The 21,964-nt window shown below is 45.1% G+C and overlaps 1 protein-coding gene across 4 annotated transcripts in view; it reads left to right on the forward strand.

Annotated features, from left to right (window-relative positions):
* The window catches only part of LOC107382095 (carbohydrate sulfotransferase 8), a 359,617-nt gene extending 340,170 nt beyond the window's left edge, over positions 1-19,447 (forward strand). For all 4 annotated transcript variants that reach the window (XM_070555165.1, XM_054732606.2, XM_015954083.3 and 1 more), the window contains exons 3-4: positions 11,056-11,093; positions 18,209-19,447. In XM_070555165.1, coding sequence (XP_070411266.1) covers positions 11,056-11,093; positions 18,209-19,321 — 1,151 coding nt within the window. In that variant the 3' untranslated portion in view covers positions 19,322-19,447. The remainder of the gene's footprint in view (positions 1-11,055; positions 11,094-18,208) is intronic.
* The last annotated feature ends 2,517 nt before the right edge of the window (positions 19,448-21,964 follow it).

A 21,964-nucleotide genomic window follows, 5' to 3' on the forward strand; every position in this document is an offset into this window, starting at 1 on the left:
TTTTGTTATTTGTCGTCTTGGGTTTTCATCACTTGCTCCAGTGCCTTCGTCATTTCCTCTGTCACCTTGTAAACCACAGACATTCATGTAGATGCCCCGTGGTTTGGGCCGGCCTGATGGAGCTGCCGTAGTGTTCGACCGCCATCTTTGATGGGTCTCTGTTTGCCCTTGTAGCGTTATGAAGCTTATAATGGTCTGCCTTAACAGCTGCCCCTTCACACAGTAACATCACCAAGGTCGGACGCTTGGTTCAGTATGTTTACATTCCAGAAGAAGAGAAGAAGAACGCTTTCATTAATTAATCAAAGTACTTTATTTGTGATAAGCTAATCAAAGCATATGTTGATCATTAATAATCAGGTGAATGATCTGTGAAATAAAGATGTCATGAGTTATGTGTTTAATGAATAAACAGGACTGCACCAGACAGACTGATATACATTACCATGGAAACGCATGACACATTGTTTTCAACCAATCAGAACTTTCGTCTGTCGTAGAGAGAATCTGGGATGTTTACTTAATGTGTCCAATCCGGATTACTGAGATTTGTAAACAGTTAGTGGATATAAAATAAGGCAACGCCATTTTATATTCAGTTCCACGTTAAGCAGTTCCATGTTAACCTCAGCTCCAATACATCCGAGGTCCTAAGGATTTCCATCGTCATCATTAAGAAGTTACAGGCTGGCCAGCTGTATTTCCTACTTTGAGCTGAAAACTATCAAGCTGGAAATTTCTGTCGTTTGACCAACTAGACAACGTTCCTTCAAAATAAGAGTGAACTTGCTGACGCCTGCCGACTGCTACCGGAGCTGACCCACAGATGGGCTTTGTAGTGCTGCGACCGCTGTTTCACCAGCTCCAGTACAACCGAGGTCTTAGGACCTGGCAATTCCTGATCTACATGGGAGACTCCATATACGGTACGTGGTCACGGCACAAAATGGCGGCTCATGTCATCAGCTTCTGAAGCCTCGTGGTAGCCTAGTCATAACAAACCAGATTCGCTACTTCAGCCTAGAGATTCTGAACAAAACACGCACACACACACACACACCAATACGAAACATCCAAATCCATATGCATTCATCATTGAGATAGTCCTGGTAGATTGTAAGAATTTATAATTATAGAAATTAAAGATTCTTAAACGATCCCAATTCTCTCTTTTCTTGTCTCTCAGTCAATACAGAGTGTTTAAGTAAACTCCCTGATGATAAAAACAACCACTTCTGATTGATTACTTAGATCTAATTACAGTGTATAAATATACAACTTCAGATCACTACGCCCTCAATGCATTTATTTCTACTGAGGAAGGTGCTTACCCAACTAAAAAACATTTCATCAAGCTTTTTCACTAAATCTGACGCATGGTAGCATGATAATTGAAATATAAATATAATTAAAGTACATTTAAGTAAATTAAATTGTAAAATCCTATCAGGTAGGCTAGTGGTGAGTGAAGAGACCCATCCAATATGGCAGCGCTTCCCAGCGCTCAGTGGGGCATCTACGTGGGCCCAATCTCAATACTCGCACTGCGCCCTTTGGTCTTCAGCAAAGTGCACTTGGGGAAAGTGCACTGTAAGGCTTGAAGTGTGTGGTACACAAGTGTGAAAGTAGTTGCAGAATTGAGACAGGGAGCATTGCATCGTCAACCGTAACGCATGGCAGGATTCTGGTCGCTGTGAAACTTTTTTTAAAAACCTTTATTAACAACTTTCAAACAGTCAATTATTTGAAATAAATTTACATTTATTGCTACTTTGTCTAAAAGTTTCAAAGCATCAACTAATCGTCCTAAAATTAACAACTTTCATTAGAAAATACATATTTTCATCAAAGGCACTTAAGCCTTTTCTCCCGCAGCAATGGATTGTGGGTAATACCCTTCACCTAAGTCCGCATCGCTGCAGACTAAGGCCTAGTCCACACGTAGCCGGGTTTTTTTTAAAACGAATATCCGCCCCTCCAAAAACTTGCATCCACACCACCTCGTTTAAAAAAAAAACTCTGTCCACACGTACCCGGATAAATACGTTGTTAAGGACATGCCAGACCTGTAGGCGGCAGTACTTCCCCCGTTCTTAACCTCGTCCTTCGTCTGTGGTCTTCCGCAAGGAGCAGTAGTTCCAATAATACCTAGCTGCAGACCCTCTCCAAACACACCCCCAGCCAAACACGCGGAGAGGGTCTGCAGCTAGGTATTATTGGCTCTGAGGGCGTCCATGCTGTCGGCTAGTGTAAACACAGGTCGCACACGTGATGTCAGCCTTTTTTTGTCACGGAAAGTGACGTTGCGGACCTTAAAACTCCGGTTTTGTCTGTCCACACGCAGACACCCAAAACGGAGAAAACGCAGATCTTCACTTTGGCCGGAGTTTTTAAAAAGATCTGTTTTCGTGTGAAAAAACTCCGTTTTCGTGTGGATGACAGGCCAAAACGTAGAAAAATATCTACGTTTTGGCAGATCCCCGGCTACGTGTGGACAGGGCCTTAGTAGAAGGGCAGATCAAGGGTGCAAAAAGGGCGTGACCAACTTCCGCACTTGAGAATCGGGACACCCTATGCACTAGCACCCCTGGTCGGGATCGCACAAATGAAGGGCGCAAGGGTGGAAGTGCGAGAATTGGGATTGGGTCGAATTCAAGTCACTGCTGCTGCTTCTTCCGATGTGTTAAACAGGCAGCCTGTTGATTAGTCTGAGTGCTGCTGCCACCTAGAGACTGGGAGTTGGTTTTGTGTTGATGAAAAAAGATGCTAATATTAGTGGATCCTCCTGCCTCCTCTGCTCTCCCAACATCACCCCCCAGGGGGGTGCGCCGTTAAGCAGTGACTTCATTAACGCTAGCTCTTTTTTAAGTTGCATTACAACACTTAGCTGCTCCAAAGGCTTCATTTAAGGTCAAACAAAGCATTTTTTAATGTTTACCTGCATATTTTAACATATATCCAGCACGCCGTTCCTTTTTTCTATGTAAAGCCGAGCTCAGAACTGATGATCAGGTGATAACGCACGAGCTGAGCAGCTGCTCTGCTTGGATCAAAGAGCTCTTAAAATAGTGCAGAAGTGGTCGTTAAGCGCCACTGTTTCACACCTTCTGCTGAGCTCGGTTCGTGTGCCGATCAGCTGTTTGTACGCTGCAACCTTTGCTCTTCCACACGCCATCACCAGACAAGCCGTGTCTCATTTATGGCGTGTTGAAGGTCTGGAGATTTAACGCGTTACAGGAAGTGTTCGTTTTCATTTGTATTCCCACTAATGAAAGAGCCCATCGCTGGAGATTTACGCACAGCCCTTAAAAGCTGACCTTGGATCAGTCACGCGCCCAGGTGGAGAACGCATGCAGCTTTATGAACATTGTGTAATTTATTCATTTCGCCCCCCCTGACCTTGTGTTTGTTCTTGCTGATTTGCAGTAAAACGAATTGCTGTGTGTGTGAAGGAGAATGCTCTGATGTGGTTGAAGATGGGAATAAAAAAAAAGCTGTATACATACAAGGGTATGCTTTAAAAATGCCAGCTAAAAGAAAACGTTTCAAGGCTCTTTTTGATGCTTAACAACACGTTGTTTCATCAGCAGCATCATTCCGAGTCCGTTTTTCTCTCTGTCATTCCAGGCTTTTATAAATCTATTATTGTGTCGTTCTGAAGGGGCCTCCATTCATCTGCTTTTAAGGGCCGCAGTCATTACTGACCTTCATTAGCCTCCATTAGCGAGCAGCAGGAAATGCAGCAACAAGGATGGAAGTCAAAAGGAAAAACAGCCTCCGCTGGGAAGGAGATGACCCTCATTATCCTGTGCTTGAAAACAACACGACACAATACGGAGTAAATTGGTGTAATTGAGCAAAAAATATTCAGACTAAATGTCACAACATTCCGTTTTGTCATCACACCTTTCAGTTTGAGTCTGAGGAAGAGTGAGAATTCAAATTAAGGATGATTTTCTGTTGGAATTCCAACAAAATGCTTTTGAATTCCCATTGGATCGTGTCGATCACCTTTAGTTTTGCTCATTCATTACATGTTACTTGATACGAAGGCATCAAAATAAAGTTTATGGGAAAAAATCATCCGAGCGTTTAAATAAAAACACATGTGCATCAAGTGTCATTCCCAAACCGTCGAATCTGCTCTGAAGTGAAAAGAAACTGAAATGGTGAAATTTGTGTGATTTGTTTTATTTTTATGTTGTTGCTGGTGAGGGTGATCATGTTTTCATATGCTTTGAGTTGTCATATTTTTATGCTTTCATCTTCTCAGATGCCAGAAAACAAACTTCTCCCTCTGACATTTTCTAAATAAAATAAATGAAAGCATAAATTCAAAACCACCTGAAAAGCTGGTGCTTGAAACTGTTGTTAGCCTTGTGACGTAAGCGTCGTGACGTCCGCTGCGAGATGCTTTGAGTCGTTCCAAAAACCGCTGATGTCCCACTTCCTTTCAACTTCAGGGTTCATTTCAACATCCTGGTTCTGGTCTATAGGGCCTTACATGGACAAGCACCATCTTACATTGGTGATCTTCTCAGTCCCTACACCCCCAGCAGGTCCCTGAGGTCCAGTGATCAAAGCCTGCTGGTTGTGCAGCACCAGGCACTGTTATTATTTCCTTTCTGTATCAATGTTAGACAAAAGTTCAGTTTTAATTTTAATCTTTTGTTTTTAAGAATTTGAGTCAAAATCTTAACTTATGTTTATGTTTATTTATTTATTTAGCAGACGCTTTTATCCAAAGCGACTTACAATTTATAATCTATAGGGCATGTTGTGATCTGTGGGGTAAACCGGAGTACCCGGAGGAAACCCACGCATGCATGGGGAGAACACGCAACTCCACGCAGAAAGGCTGCAGCTGAGTTTCGAACCTGCAACCTTCGTGCTGCGAGGCAACAGTGCTAACCACTGCGCCACCATGCAGCCCAACTTAAACCAGACGCTACCACTCACACATAATTAAATGACGTTATAACGAGATAACATTATTATTTTCACATTTTCACAATAATTATATATTCTAAACATTATAATTTCACTGTTTATAGAATAATAATAAATTATTTTGTAGGATTGTGAAATTATATTGTAACAACAAAGTTATGATGTCATAGTGTGATGTCGCTCTAGTTTTATTTTGTCTGGGTGGCAGCGCTACGTTTCCGTAGGATGGATTTTAACAAAACCTTCAGAAATTAATGACCAGGGGTCTCATTTATCAAACATTGTGTAGAATCCTTACTAAAACCGTACTTAAGCTCAGCAAAAAATATGTCCTTACGCCAAGCAGGTTTGTGATCTATCAAACATGGAGGACGCACAGCTGCACGCAATCTCCGCTTCATAAATCAGAGACTAACGAGAATGTTTCTCAGCTGCATTTCAGTCACATCCCGCCCTCACCACGCCCACTTACTGCCATAAATGGTCAATGCAAAGTGCCTTGTGGACCTCATGCATGTACATAAGCCGGCTGTTGCAGCACTCCGCCAATGACATGGCGGTCGTAGATCAAGGAAGCGCAATTTCACAGAAGCAGAAGTTGAGGTACTTGTGGGTGAGGTGGAGAAATGAAAGGAAGTGCTTTTGCAAAACAAATAAGAGAAAATCCACGGAGTGGCACAGCGTTGCTGAAGCCGTCAATGCTGAGTTCTTCAGAGAGATCTGTGGCGGATATAAAAAAATGATCCGATCAGGATTCGATCCCCAGACTCCCGGATTAGAGTCACGCACACTAACCAGTCAGCCAAACAGAGATCTCCCCTGTACAAGTAGCCAGGGCGCATGATCAACCGGGTCACAGTGACAGGACACACACCGTCACAGACATATGATGTTCTGTCTCAATCTGCCCCCCTGCTGATATTCTGCATTTCGTATTCTGCGCTTCAGGCTGTGTGTGTGTGTGTGTGTGTGTGTGTGTGTGTGTGTGTGTGTGTGTGTGTGTGTGTGTGTGTGTGTGTGTGTGTGTGTGTGTGTGTGTGTGTGTGTGTGTGTGTGTGTGTGTGTGTGTGTGAGAGGTGCGCGCGTGTGGGGGGTCTTGTTCTGTGTGAAAACGAAGCGGTACAAGTGATAATGCTGCAGGATTTCATAACTTTATCCTTCTCAGCAGCAGCACTGCAGGTGCTCTCCATGACCAACATGTGTGTAAGCCAGGTCCTCAGTCAACTTAAAGTTGCGCACATTTTTCCTCTAAGTTTTCTTTCATAAATCCCAAAGTTTGCGTGGAAAGTTGCTTACGCAGTTTTCCGACCCCGTTTTGTGCGTAAGCAAGCTTGATAAATGAGGCCCCCAGTGAAATTCCATTAACCTGATTCAAGATGGCCGCCACAGCTATTAGCAAACACAAACTGGTCCTGACCCTGTCTATTCTAAAAACACAGAGGTCAAATTAGAAGCCGAGGGATGTTCACGGCACAGATTTGACGATTTGCTCTAAAAGGCAACAACTCATTTGTTACATAATTCTCTGCAGCCGTTAATTTATAATTCTTTCAGATTATTTTCTGCACATCAGTGGTTGAATTTAATAAATAAAACAATAAAGGGTCCATTAACATTCAACCAAACATTCCCGTTCTCTCAGGAACAATTCCTAAAACCTTCCCAGTTTTTTCTTCTTGCGAGCCATCCTGCTTATTATAATGCAGTCACATGTTCGGTGGTCCGCATTTAGCTTTGGACAGCGTCTTCGAGCATTTTCTTTAATCTCACATCACTGTTTGCCCCCCACACCCCCTCCAGCAGTCCTGGAGGACTTTAGCACCGGCTTAAAGGTCATTTTATCTCTCACCACAACAACGTAGAACATCAATAGACTGGAGCTCAAATCCTAATCCCTTCACTCTGGAGCACTTTCCCCTGATAACCCGCCGTGGCGCCCGTGCCTCCGCGTATTCCCACCAGGAGTCAAGAGGAGGAGGATCGGTTGTGCAGGGTGCAAGTGTGGGTGGTTTTCTGGGAGAGATTTGGGGGGGGGGGGGGGTGGGTGCAGCTGGTCGGGGTCACGGCCACTCGGTGTGCTGAATGAATAATGAAAGGTGCAGCAGACTGCCTGGTCTGAGGGGTGGGCAGGAGGAAGGCACGCCTTGTCTGGTTTTATCTCCCCCCTGACTGTCGCTGGTTAAAAACAGAGATTTAAAAAGTTCCTCCAGAACACGGGGTCACAAGCCTTCTCTTAACAAGCTCATTATTCCACATTGTTTTCGTCCTTTGCTCCTCCTCGGCGGCTGTGGCAGGAGAGAGATGACGTTTGATGTTCGTCTCTGTGAGAGCGCTGAACGGGGCTGTTGGAGAGGACTGGGCGGTAACGGCTCTGCTAATGATGTGCCCTTTGCTTGTGTGGATCCTTGCAGCAATGCCAGAGTGTGCATGAATATTCAAAGGCTTTGTCTTGGAAAACGAACCGGCCGCTCAAGGTCATTTTAGAGAGCAGCGGGACGCTGATGCTGCTTTTTAATCAGATTCCATCATCAGCGAGATCACCAGAACCGTCCTGGATCTTCCGGAGTATCGAGGCAGAACTCACCAGCTGATGTCTTTTGATCCGGTGCACACTTTTGTGGTGATTTGCTTCCTCTAACTTCAAAAGCAGAGAATTGTGTTAATTCAGCTGTTTTAGTCAGATCTCTAAGAAATTAGCTGATGTACCATCTGATGTGAAATCACTGGATTTGTGTTGTGGATGACTCTCCGCTAATAAATTCTGGCGTAAAATATTTAAATTAGACTAATTTGTCCCCACTTTGTGTGATTTCCTGTTGCAGCCATCTTTATTTAGGTTGACTCTAATAGTTAAAGGAGACATTTTGTGCAAAATTCACCTTTTTTATCCTTTGGTGCTTCTGTGTGGGTCTCTAATGCCTCTATAAACACTGCAAACATGAAGAGTTTGGTTTCAGGACGTATATGTGATATAGTTTGTGACATCACAAACAGGGAAAATTAGAATAGAACCACCTTTCACAAGCAAGAGAGAACTTCCACTGGAGGGTCAGCGGCTCTACTCTGAGCCCCTCCTTGGTATCGGCGTTTCTCTGCATAATGCAGCCTGAGTGGGAAATGGGTGGGCGTGGCCAGCTTCAGCTTGTTTCCTTAAAGTGATAGAGCCCTGAAACGGCTCATTCTGGAAGGTACTGAAACTGTTGAGAACAAAAACTCCTGAAACTGCTTTAAGTTAGGGGGATTCAGAGCAAAGAACTACATGAACACTTATGTCTCCTTTGATCTGCAGCATGATCCACTCATCCCATTCACTTTGGTGCGACGTGCCAGTGGCAGTATTTCGCATGCATTCATGTTTTTATAATCCATTTCATCATCATCGCCGTCGTCTTCCTCCGCTTATCCGGGTCCGGGTCGCGGGGGCAGCATCCCAACTAGGGAGCTCCAGACCGTCCTCTCCCCGGCCACCTCCACCAGCTCCTCCGGCAGGACCCCAAGGCATTCCCGGACCAGATTGGAGATGTAACCTCTCCAACGTGTCCTGGGTCGACCCGGGGGCCTCCTGCCGGCAGGACATGCCCGAAACACCTCCCCAGGGAGGCGTCCAGGAGGCATCCTGACCAGATGCCCAAACCACCTCAACTGGCTCCTTTCGATCCGGAGGAGCAGCGGTTCTACTCCGAGTCCCTCCCGAATGTCCGAGATCCTCACCCTATCTCTAAGGCTGAGCCCGGTCACCCTACGCAGGAAACTCATTTCGGCCGCTTGTATCCGCGATCTCGTTCTTTCGGTCATTACCCAAAGCTCATGACCATAGGTGAGGATTGGGACGTAGATCGACCGGAAAATCGAGAGCCTGGCTTTCTGGCTCAGCTCCCTCTTCACCACGACAGATCGGCTCAGCGTCCGCATCACCGCAGACGCCGAACCAATCCGCCTGTCGATCTCCTTGGATGTACGAATGTACATAAGCTCCGCCCCACTTTTCTTTACAATGTTCAGCAACCAGAACAGACACACGCATCATCAAAGTTTGCTTAGTTTGTTTCAGTCAGCTAAAAACATGAGAACAGGTAGATGTTGCAGCATTTGCGTGAAACTTCGGAGAAATGTTTTCATATCTCAGGACAAACGTTCCCTCTAAACAATTCATCACTGTTTTGCTGCACAGCAGAGAAAATCGATAGCGTAGTTATGTCGAGTAGAATTGAGCGAGTGTGAAATTGCAATCAAACAGAAACTATTAGCTTCAACCACAGAGACGTATGGTGTTTACAATCCATCTGAAATCCAGTTTACACAGTTATATTACTTGTTCCGTTTAAACTCTGTCATGGAGAAACGTTTTGGCTCTCGGCCAGCATTCCCGCTCGGTTTGTAACGGATTTAAGTTTTTCATTCATCAGGACCAACTCTGTCAGATTCATTCCTAAATTAACTTTAACAACCGTCCCCCGATGTCCTGATCGGGGCTCATTTGGGGGATTTTTAAAGATGGAAGGTGGGAACGAATTAAAGAGAAGTGAGAAAGCATCAATACCGACAGCAGCGACGCGCTTGTAAACCGTGCCAGACACAACACCTCCGAGGAGAAACCAATTAAACCTGTGGAGATTTCAATTATCGCTTTGATGGGGTTTTAGGATCAATAGCCGAGTCGTGGAAACTTGTTTCGGGTCAGAAACCTTCTTGGTTCCGTCGAATCCGAGCGGCAGACACAATCGGGAACATTCTGAGGTGAACTCAGTTCAAACATCCTCTGTGTGCTGTTTGGTTACAGGATTAAATGAAATGCCAGCGTCCAAACCAGAACAGAGAACACCTGAACTTACCCCCCCACCCCCCACCCCCAGCAGCCCTCTGCCTCCTCCCCCAGTTCAGAAGGAAAACACGGAGCCACTAGTGATGTGTCGGTCGCGAACGAACCGGCTCCAAGAGCCGGCTCTATGAAGTGAACGACGGGAGCCGGCTCGTCATTGGGAGCCGTCCCCTCCCCCCTCCCCTCCTGCTTTGGTGAAAGCTACAGGCGATTGGTCAGCATGTGTAACTGCGTGTCCAGACTGTCCACACACAGAGCAGTAGGGGCGGGGAAGAGGGAGCATCAGACTCAGACACACAGCAGAGCACATGCGGGCGGAGGGAGACGAGAGGGAATGAGGAGGAGGAAAAAGGCGAGCGAGAGAGAGGAGAGTGCGACGAAGAGGGGGAGAAAATGAGCGCCAGCAGTAGGGAAGTGGAGATTTCTTAAAGTGTTCAGTTATTAAATCCATAGAAATGATAAATATTTCATATATTGCATTTTTTTACATTAGTAAATAATTTTACATATAGTTTAGCATTATTTTGGTTATAAATGTACTCTACGCAACAGAAAATCTGAGGAGCCACTTGGGAGCCGAAAGAGCCGGCTCTCTAAAAAGAGCCGGAATTCCCATCACCAGGAGCCACACAGGAGCACAGAGCTCTTCCTGGCACACTAAACCAACGCTGAAGCAGACGAAGCGTGTTAAAGTTTGAGTCGGAGCTCCGAAAACCTCCATCAACCCCCCCCCCCATCCCTCATCTTCTGCCAAAGCCCCCTCATGCAGGTCTCAATTGCTTCCTTCCTCAAATTGAAAGTGACAAGCCACTCAGGCAGAGGTGTCTCCCTCCCCCACCCAGCCCCTCCATCAGCAGCCCCGCTCAGAGCCATCAGCCTGATTACATATCAGAGTATTTGGGGGGGGGGGGGGGGGGGGGGGGGGGGGGCTTGGGAAAAGAGATGTCCAGGTGGAGACAGACCACTGAACACATCGTCTGTCCTGCTGCTGCACATCTGTCCAAACTCACCCACCTGTCCCCGAGGCTGCCACAAAACCACTCAGAATGTCTCCATCACTGTCCCGCTGTCCTCCTGAAACTCTGCAGACATTTCCGTCTCTGCTTCCTCCTTCTCTTCATCTAATTACGTCTTTTCACATTTTACTGGTTTGTTTTCTTTTCTTTATCAAACAACCTGATTAAACGAGCTCCTGAACACACCTGTCGTTCACAGGGATGAAGGAAGTACAGGTTGTCTACCAAAGTGCTGATTTCCATGTCTCTCTTCTTCTCGTTTCCCACCAGGAGTCAGGCTTGGAGGCCCGCCGCAGCACTCCAGAGAGGTACGTGTTTACCACGCCGCTCCCAACGCCTGTTATCTACCGCACACGAGAAAGGAGGACGAGGAGGAGGAGGAGAAGTGATTGTCAGGATTGTAACTCTCAGCGAGTCCGATAACATCTGTGTGGAGAGGCTGACCTTACACTGTGCTATCAGTCACTTCAGTGATTAAACTCCCCCAGTCGAACGAGGCCAGGATCCTCGCAGGCGGAGGAACACCCACAGCTCGTTTTCTTTCTCGCTCACAAAACTTTTTTTTTTTGTTGCTGGATCATTTATTGTTTTCAGCCTTTATTTGATCTGATTTTAAAGGGATATTTTAGCCATCTTCAGGTGTGTTTCCTGATCAACCTTAGGTCAGAAAAAAGTAGATACTGCCCTTCAGGATCAACACGTTCTCACTCCCAGCGCGTCAAAAACAAACGCTTGGTCAGCCACCCTCCGCCTCAGACCCCAGACGCCAAAAGTGCCCTTTTTCGTTACTTATGTACAAAAAGGGGTTTTTCCCTTTTCTGACTGCAGTTCCCAATGCAGCGTAAAACTGACGTGATGGGACGTCCGCAGCCAGGGCACCAAACAAGCTCATTGTACCTCACCCTAACCTTATCCTCTTATTTAACCTTCCCCTCACCCCTATCCTAACCTTAACCATCTTGCTAGCTAACACGTTCGTGATGTGTCGGTCGCTCTATGAAGTGAACGGCGGGAGCCGCCTCGTCATTGGTCGAGTTTGGACCGAGCCAACGCGAGGAGGAGGTGTCATCTACCAAGGTGGAGGTTAAAAGTAGAGGGTATTTGTAACCTCCCCCTCGCCAGATGGTATGTTCTAACGTTCCCCTTGGGCGGAAAATACGAAAACTCAGTCAGAATGGATGGGAAACAGACGCTTGATCACAGTGATAGTAACGTTTTAGGTAGCAAGAGGGTAAAGGTTAGGGTGAGGGGAAGGTTAAATAAGAGGATAAGGTTAGGGTGAGGTACAACAAGCTGGCTCGGTGCCGCATCAGCGGATATCCCATCACGTCAGTTTTACGCTTCATTGGGATCTGCAGTCATAAAAGGGAAAAAACCCTTTTCGCACATAAGTGACGAGAAAGGGCACTTTTGGCGTCAGGGGTCTGACGCGGAGGGTGGCTGACCAAGCATTTGTTTTTGACGCGCTGGGAGTGAGAAGGTGTTGTCAGGATTGATGCGCTAACAGCTAGTTGCTGCCTTCTTAAAATATATTTACCATCATCTCATCATTGATTTGACTTGTTTTATCCCCTTATTGACGCTGGTTCTTCATTTAGCAATGGACCCAACTCCATAAAGGATTTTTGCCATCTAAAATTTTAGATATCATCACACCTCGTTCAGTTTTACCATGCACGGTTATTTCAGCAAAAACGATAAAGACGACCCAGCAGGTTAGCGTATTCTACAGTTGTCGTCACTGTGCAAGTGCTGCTGAGTCCTTGTGCTGGAAAAAAAACGCATTTACCAGCTGAAAGACCGCGGACAGAGCACGTGGACGCTGATAAAAACGATTTGACAAAAACTAAATGAACATTTTATGCTCAAACAGTGACTCGTTACTCACAGTGCTCACGTAAAACGTTCTCCAAGTTCTTTTTTTTACTCTTCGTTTATTATTTGTGTCACTACTTTTAACATACCTCCCACCTCTGGTCAAAAGCCTTGTGTGTCCACGTTTGGATGCTGTTTGGCCGAGGCTGGACCCCTTCGTTTACACCGCTGCCTCCTGGATAACTCCACATCCGAGAGCGTTGCTGGTATCGACTCGTCATCCTCAAACCTCCCTCCAGCAAATGTATGAAACAAATATACGCTTGATCTGCTCCACACTGTGATAATTCACTCTTTCATGAAAACACTGCCACCGCTTTGCTTTGTCTGTCTTCAACCTGGCCCACGTGTCTTTGCAGCTGTTTCAAGTGGTCACGGACCTTTCCTGGAAAATGGATAAAAAAGATGTCTGATCAGGGTAGCAAGAGTCCCATTAGGCCCGCCCCCAGTAGTGGTGCTTTGATCTTTATTCGTTTTAAGTATTTAGGAGACAAAAAACACAAGTTTGAGACGAGACGAGCGACTCAGACCCACAGGTACCCACACACGCTAATTTGTCTAGGGCTACATCCCATAATGCATTACCATGTTACATCATGATCTACTTTTAGCTACTGTGGAATTTATTCGATCCCTGAATGCACCAAAAAGGGAACTTGTTCACGCCATCGACATATATACTGGACAATTTGTGTCCATAGGCTCCAATGCTAAGTTTTTGTGCCAAAATGGGAGGTGGCCACCACCGCCATTTTGACCGTGTCACAGGTTCCGTCAAGCCCAGACAATTCCATAAAAGGGAAAAGAGGTGGAGCTGAGGGTGGGGCTGTAAGGCTGGGATCAAATGACGACACCCGTCGAACTGAAGCGATGTAGCTACAAGCTATAACACGGGGGTGGGAGCTAAGCTAATGGAGGTAGCTACCTAGCTACAACCGGAGTTAACTGTGCACAACACCGGAGCTTCTGAGTCAGAGATACGCTGGGCTGACCGCTGGGGAGAACAGGTGGAACACAGAGGTCTCAGAGAGCTCCACAAGCCGGCAGCCGCACAGCAGACAAGCGCCACTGCGATCAGAGATGCGTCGACCTGCCGCTGAGGGGAGGGGACCATACCGATAGTCAGAACCCAGCTCCACCAACATGTTATATTTGAACCCATTTTCTAAAGTGCAGCATTATGTTAAATGCACTGGGTTTTACCCTATTACATTTAAATTTCATGGTTAAACAGTACATGTTAAAATCTAAGCTCAGCTCGGCAGTGACCTAAAATACATAAATATAATTTTACTTACCAAACAAAATGAAGTGGAGACTCCTTGGATGCTCTATTAGTGCAATTAATACCACAGCAAGTCATTTTGTCCAACAATTGCACAAATAATATCCAAAAAAGAATGCACAAACACTACAACTAATGGTCTAAGGTGAGAGACTGAAAATGACGGAACAGTTTTAAGGCGAGGCCGAGGCTCTACTGAGGCCTTTCCACGGAGCTAGCTCTGTGGTCACGTGGGTCTGATGCTCATTAATTATACAGAATTTTAGGTTTTTAATACACTTAAACAGAAGAGTGAGAAAAAAATTCACCCCCCTCAGAGTTGTCATGAGTGTAAACTAGATCATTTAAACCAAAAACATGTTTTGGTACCAGGCTGTAAACATGTTTATTTCTGCTGTGAAATTGGTATTTTTAACATGGGAGTCAGTGAGGATTTGCTCGCTTCTGACACCAGCCCCCAGTGGATGACGATGGAATTGCAATTTATTTCACTTCCGTGTTTGCTTCATATCCAGACCCGAATTATGGGGTTTTGGTTTCCGCTGATAGATAATCGCAGATGTTCATGTAAATGCCTGCGTGGAGAATAAAGGTTTATTAAAACGGTAAGTGGCCGAGCAGAAATGTTCCTTGGTGAATTTGGGAATTTCTCCTAACAACAACAAGCTAAAGTGGCCCAGAAGCAGCTGTAGAAAACCCTCGTTAGTTTCACACGTGCGCATCTTTTTACAGACTATTCCGTTTTGGTTTCATATGTCTGAATGTTCTGTTTCTAAAACATATTTGTGCCTTTTAAACGATAAAAACAGGCATTAACCACGTCCAGTGGTTTCTTCTCTCAGCTGGCTCTTCCTGCCGCTTCTTTACTGGATCACTTTGTTTTGTATTTTTGAATCAGAAGGTTTCCCCAGTGCCGGAGTACCGACACCACTAAACATGCTAATATCTACGTTCACAAACCGGATTTGTGTGACTTTATCAAAACCTGAAAACCTTTCAACAGCTTTATCCTTCTGTTAGATTTCTAGCAGAAACCTTGTCTGTGACGATTAAAAATGTAACTAAACATAAAAAATTGAACAAATAGAAACAAAAACTCTGACGTTTTCAAGTTTTCAAGGTCCAGGCAGTAATGGAGAAGGAGGAGAAAGCTTGCTGATGATTCATAAACCAGCGTTTTATGTGCTTTGTTCGCGTAACCGACCCCCTGATTTCTCTTTTCTCTGCTGTGTTCATCAGAACCAAGGAGAAACGTCCTAAACAATAATAAAAACCTGGTGATCTGCTGTGTGGCTCGGAGAAAACGCTCCGTTTCACCCCTCCAGATGTCCCTGCAGAGGAAAGAGCGTGGCCTTTAAAGTCAGAAAGATGACGACGTGAGATTTACGACGGCCCCGTCTGTTGTAAAATTTAAATTATACATCCCATCCAATGGCTTTATGACGCCATCACAGCATTTAATTGAAATAAAATGTCAGAATGTGTGATGGCCTCAGCCGTCATCTGATGGTAATCAGGCAGTAGATGATTGTAATTGACATTCCCCATTAGGTGTTTATAAGACGTTTATATGGTATTACAGTTGGGTTTATTGATAGGTCATGGATGCCATCAGCAGCCTGACATTTGCTTTTAACTCAGTTCTACTTTTGTTTAGGCTGTGGTGAAACAGCACCACCAAGTGGTCGGTTAGAGAAGGAAACGTGTTTCTGAGACGAGGATCTGAATGTTGATGACTGTGAGATCCGAGTGGGTGGGCCGTCACCTGGGAATTACCGGAGCCTCAGGAAATATCCCAGCTTGGATTTTATTTTCTGATTTGTGCTGTTAGTTATCTGTTAGATGTTTTAGTCTAAATGACCTCCAAATGCAAAATAGAAGAATGCATCTGCTTTCCAGATGCATACAAACATCAGCATTTGCTGCACGAGGCTAAAAGGACAAGAAGAATATTCAAGTGGAAAGTTTAAAGGTGTGGTTAACAGAAAAAAATTTTTATGATAATTTCGGATTCCAACGGGTCACACTGAGTTTTTCATGCAGGCTGAACATGAAGATAGTCTCCTACACCTATCTCCTGCATCAGCTTCTGATACAAAACAGACGGTGAAACTCTAGGATTAGAAAATCCTGACAGATCTACGTCACTTAACATTCATGGACTCACCCATCTTGACTCACGACGGGGAAGGCTGTTGTTGGTTTAGCGTCCAGGAAACAGCAGAGAATGTCTCAGCTAGTAGAAGCTAACCGTTAGCATTAGCTACTCCACCACACAGCAGAACTCCTCCTGGCTTGTGTTATTTGTGGCGGTCAAACATTAGCGTTGCCGAGCAGACAGAGTCAGTGGCAGAGTCATGTTGCTGTTAGCCAATCAGAGGAGAGATAGCCAAATATCTGGAAGTAAAACTTCCAATCCTGCCATCTGAAGCTCAGCTCTGATCTCCTGTAACAGGAGCACCAGAGCTTTGTTTCCCCAGAGTATGATTTACAAGGCATTCATTCCTACTAGAGACCACAGCAAATGTGCTGAGTAAATGAGTAAACTACACATTTAAAGGGGCATTGTGGAAGTTTGACAGCCAAAACATGTATAGAAATAATAAATGTCTTCTTCATACGTTCTCCTGCAATGCCCTGGTCCTGTAGAATGAGTCCTGGCATTTTACTGTGATTGCCTGTTTTTCTGTAAAATCACAGAAAAAGAGAGATGCTCGGGTCGAGCAGGCTGCTTCATGCGCGTTCACGCTCAGGCATCGCCCGTAGCATTTGCTATCCGTAGCTTTAGCAGCAGAGAGAGAGGCAGTGCCACTTCGTCGCTGTTCCTAACGCCTAGTGACAAAGCTAGCTACATTTCTGAGGACCCTTAGCTACTTTCTGTAGAACTTTCTTCTAGATATTTCCTGTAAATTAGCAACAAAATAGCCATTTTCACTCCGAACCGTTCTTTGAACGTTGTTTCAACAATCATCAAGGATATAAATGTTACAGATACAAAAGATGTGATTGGCCCTTTAGCTCACCTAGTTAAACGTCGGACTCTAGTGCAGAAGAACCGGGCTCAAATCTGGATGAGAACATATTTATTGAGAGATTATTTTCTACATTAATGGTATATTTTTTACAGTAAGATGCCCAAATTTTTATCTGAGACTTGCCGAACGGCATTGAATTCACAGATTAAAAAAAAGATGTGGGTTCAACTTTCATTTTGGAACAATTTTTCAAGCAAGGGAAGGGAACGATCTGAGCATGCAGGAGGACTGACCCATCATAAACCTTTGTCGGCTGTGCTGAAGAGAAAGGTACAGAACCAAATTATTTAATTAATTAGCTGCGCGTTTTCCTGTCCTCTGTCCTCTGGGCCACACACACACACGGGACTGTCTCAGCTGTTATTTTCGTTAAGGAGTGTGCACGAACAGCATGCGCGCCTCGTGCACGAGCCTACTATTGAAGCTGCCGTTACGCTTTTGGCCTGAGGGGGCAATCACGAGCATAAAAATTCAAAACTCCGTAAAGTCCCTTTAATGCTAAGTTCCACTGACAAAATTAACTTTAATAAGGAGCTAAAGAAGATGTTTGAGCATTGCTAAAGCTAAATGAGGAATAAAAACACTTCCTCTTTCTGGAATCTCCACGTTCTTCCTGTGTTGAAGAGCAAAGCCGTAGAATTCCATTCACAGAAGTCGTCCTGGGACTAGTCAGACATTTAGGATGTGGGTCTGAAAGTCTCAAAGTCTCTGCTCACAATCACGGTGCTTTATGAAGCACGATTAACTTTTTTAGTTAGGAAAAATGCCCCACTTGTTTACAAAAAGGGGGCGGGGCCAGGTCTGCAACCACTCAGCAGCTCCAAAACTTTTATCATTAGCCATTTTCTTGACCAAATTTCTGTCATAAATGTGTAAAATTTCTTCTGTAGAATAAAGACACAATTTCTCATCATTTCAGTAACAGAATCAGCAGAAAAAGAAGTTGGTTTGTTAGCGACGCTTCCAACGTTGGACCGAAACAACTGCAGAGTTCTCGATAAGAAAGTGTGATTTTTTTAATGAAACTTTAGTTTGATCTTTTATTATAGTCCAACAATAAAAAATAACAGAATTGTATTCATCATTTCATCTTAATTTCACAGGTCAAATAAGGGTTTCTTCACTAAAGAAGCTTCAGGGTTGTGTTCTATTCCTTTGGTTCTAAAAGTGTTTTTGTTTGTTTGGCCTGCTGATGTCACAGTCACTTTGTGTTTCCATTGGTTTATAGGGTCCCTCCAACCAGGATCCAGAGAAGAAATGCAGCAGGGATCAAAGTTCAGAAGCCAGCCCCATCGCCCCGATGCAGCGGCCAAACTTTGAGAAGATCAAACAGAAGGACACAACTGTGGCCCAGGAGCCGGACATAGGCTCCCCCCAAATCACCAAAAGACAGCGCAAACTGCTGAAAACCAGCCACTTGAACCTTCACTCCAAAGGTGGGGTTCCCTTGCCTTCCTCTGCAGTGTCCTCCTCCATCAAGTCCAGTTCTACTCAGCAGGAAAACCTGGAAAAGCTACAGAGTGTCATCGAGACGCGGAAGCATCTGATGAAGGAGATGTGTGCCAAATACAAAGGCAGCATCTCAAAGACGATCACACCTGATCACGTCAAACAGATCTTCGTGGAGGACAGGAACAAGCTGCTGTACTGCTCCGTGCCCAAATCTGGCTGCTCCAACTGGAAGAGGACCTTGATGGTGCTGTCGGGCCAGGCGTCCAACGCCGAAAACATCCAGCACGACATGGTCCACTACGGCGGGCACATCAAGACGCTCAACATGTTCAACCAAAAAGAAATCATGCATCGTCTGGAGACCTACACTAAGTTCATGTTCGTCCGCGAACCCCTGGAGAGAATCGTGTCGGCCTACAGGGACAAGTTCGAGAATCCCAACGAGTACTACCACAACCTGTTTGGGAAACCCATCATATCCAAATACAGGGTGATGCCATCGGAAGAGGCCCTCAAAACGGGCAACGGGGTCACGTTCGAAGAGTTTATCCGCTACCTGTTGGACGTCCACCGGCCAGTGGGGATGGACATCCACTGGGAGCAGGCTAACCAGCTCTGCCACCCTTGTCTCATCCACTACAACCTCATCGGGAAGTTTGAGAACATGGAGGAAGAGTCCAACTTCCTCCTGCGGACGATCGGGGCGCCGCCGAGCCTCATGCTGCCTAGTTTTAAAGACAGGAACCCAAAGGACGCACGGACCTCTAAGCAGATCACAGAAAAGTACTTTTCACAGGTGACCATGATGGAGCGGCAGCGAGTGTACGACTTCTACTACATGGACTACCTGATGTTTAACTACTCCAAGCCCTTCAGTGATCTTTATTGATGGACTCATGTCACGGTTCTTCAACCAGTCACATTCCACCATGTCTACATTTCCACCATGATGATAACCATAACACACACACACACACACACACACACGCTTACCTGGCTCTCAGTAGAGGTGCTCAACAAGACCAAATTTCTACTTTTAACAAAATTTTTGCCAGATTTCTGTTTTTCTTTTTTCTTCTTCGAAATAACTTTATTCTAGAGAACAATCACGTTAATTACACGTACCACAAAACAAAAGAAAAATGGTGTTTAGTTGATTATTTCTGTGATGCAAAAAAGATTTTGGACAAAAAATCTGAAATCACTGGAAAGCCGGATTAGTCAGCCATCGTTATGAGGTTGAACTTGTAATGGAATTAACTGGATCTTCTGTTGGGATTCACTCTTCTTCCGGGCTTTTGGAGCTACCAGTGTGTTCCAGGTCCCAGGTGGATGCATGGCTCCTGATGGACAGCTTTGGGTGACGAGTGAGGTGCTTTCCACAGAAAAATGAGACTTAAGGCCCAATCCCAATACTCCCACTGCACCCTAAGGGCTTCTGGGAAGTTCACTCGGAGGAAATGTGCAGTAAGCCTTCGCGTCCCAGGAATCTGGTCGCTGTGCTACTTTAAAAAAAACTTTATTAACAACTTTAAAAGCCAGACAATTATTTGAAATACATTAGCATTCATTTCTGCTTTGCCTAAAACATTCTGAGCATCAGTCGTCCTGAAATGAGCAACTTTCATTTGAAAATACACATTTTCAGAAAAGGCATTTGAGTCTTTTCTCCCGCAGCAAAGGATTGTGGGCAATACCTGCATTGATGCGGACTTGGGTGAAGTGCGGATCAAGGGTGCAAAAGGGGTGTGGTCAACTTCTGCGCTTGAGAATCGGGTCATCCTACGCACTCGCACCCCTGACCGGGACCGTGGAATTGAGGGGCGCGAGTTTGGAAGTGTGAGTGTTGGCATTGGACCTAAACTAGAGACAAAAGACGTTTGCACACACACACACACACACACACACACACACACACACACTCACACACACACTGCTTTCTCCTCTGAGCAGCTCCACAGAGCATCTGGCTGTCGGCCCACTGGGGTGAGAGCTCCAATGCAGGGGACAGGGACGCACACACACACACACACACACACACAAACACACACACACACACAGAACTCTCTCTCTCTTCTGCCCTTCTCACTGAGCGGCAAGTCTGTGCTACAGAGAAGTTTACTGAACAGCACCCCCCGCTGGCTGATTTCACCCACCAACTGGAGGCAGTATGCCTAATTTCAGCCGGCCAATCAGTCTGTAGCGTCACCTCGGTCCCGGTCGGACCGCTGGGGAGGAAGTCTGACAAAAAGAGTCGCCTCGGACTGAACAACGCATATCTGACCCATGTGTGAAACCAAATTCTGGTTCCGTACCGGTCCCGTACCCGGCCGTGCAGATGCTAATGCGTAAGTGCCATGACATCAGTAAGAGGAGTCGTGATGTTGGCAAGCATAAGGGGGAGGGGCCAAACTCCACTAGTCCCCCACGGGTCGTCCAAACCAAAACCAAATGATGAATATTGGTTTTTTTTTTCTTATATTTGTGCGAAAGTGAAATCAGGAGAATGCTGCAAGGCCTTATGGGATGTTTTTGGGTGGTGCTACTCACATGTTAGGCTGTTCTGCTCCTTCCAGTGAAGCCCATTCTAGCTCTGAATACGAGAGGCTAATCAGGCTTTTCAGTGATGTGAGATTTCTTTCACAGAAACGTCACGACAAGGAAATAAAACCTATTTTTTAACCTTTAGTTTTAACTTTATCATGCTCTCAAAAACATATTTATTCTGTATTAAAATGTAAGAAGTTTGTTTACTCTAATCGGACTTAATGTAGCTCACGTTTAGGGACCAGTTGGCTAAAGGTGTAAAATCAGCTCAGATCTAATGAATCTACACCCTTCTGCATACCTTCTGAGTTCCCGACCCCAGTTTGTTCAGTTTGTTTATCATCTGAAACCATTTGACTCACATCAGTATTACCTCTGTGTGCCAGTGCATATAATACAGCTCATCTGTGTAAACGGCTTTATTAGATATATAAACAATGCCAGAGTGAAGCTCTAAGGAGAGAATAACGTGTTAAAAGTGCTGCCCGTTCAAGAGCTGTGTGCACTTATTGTAGCATTTTTTTATATTTCTTACATTAAAACTAAAATGTGTAGTCGAACACACACACACACACACACAGGCTGCAGGTCCTTCCTGACAAAGTATTTTACAGGATTTTTTTTCCATTTAGGTGTTTTTTTTGTGTCTAAATTATGAACAATTCCTCTGACATGTTGTAGGTAGTTTTCTGAATAGCCTCTGTTCAGAAAATGGAGATTAGGTTCTTCTGGACTGATGAAGGTTGACTTGGACTAGCCTTTAGCTTGTTAGCAGGTCCACGTGCTGCCAGTTATGCTGCTGCTTTAAAGACCAAGTTCACTTGTTTTTATCACAGGGCTGCCAACTCATACACATCTGACCCCACGCCACACCCCTAGTTTCTCACACTGAGTGCGTTTACATGCAGCCAGTAACCCTTTTAAAACCCGAATATTCACAATAACCCGGTTCCGCACGGCCATGTAAACACCGCCAAAAACCCGG

Source organism: Nothobranchius furzeri, chromosome 9 (genome assembly GCF_043380555.1).
Source record: "Nothobranchius furzeri strain GRZ-AD chromosome 9, NfurGRZ-RIMD1, whole genome shotgun sequence".
Classification (NCBI taxonomy): Eukaryota; Metazoa; Chordata; class Actinopteri; order Cyprinodontiformes; family Nothobranchiidae; genus Nothobranchius; species Nothobranchius furzeri.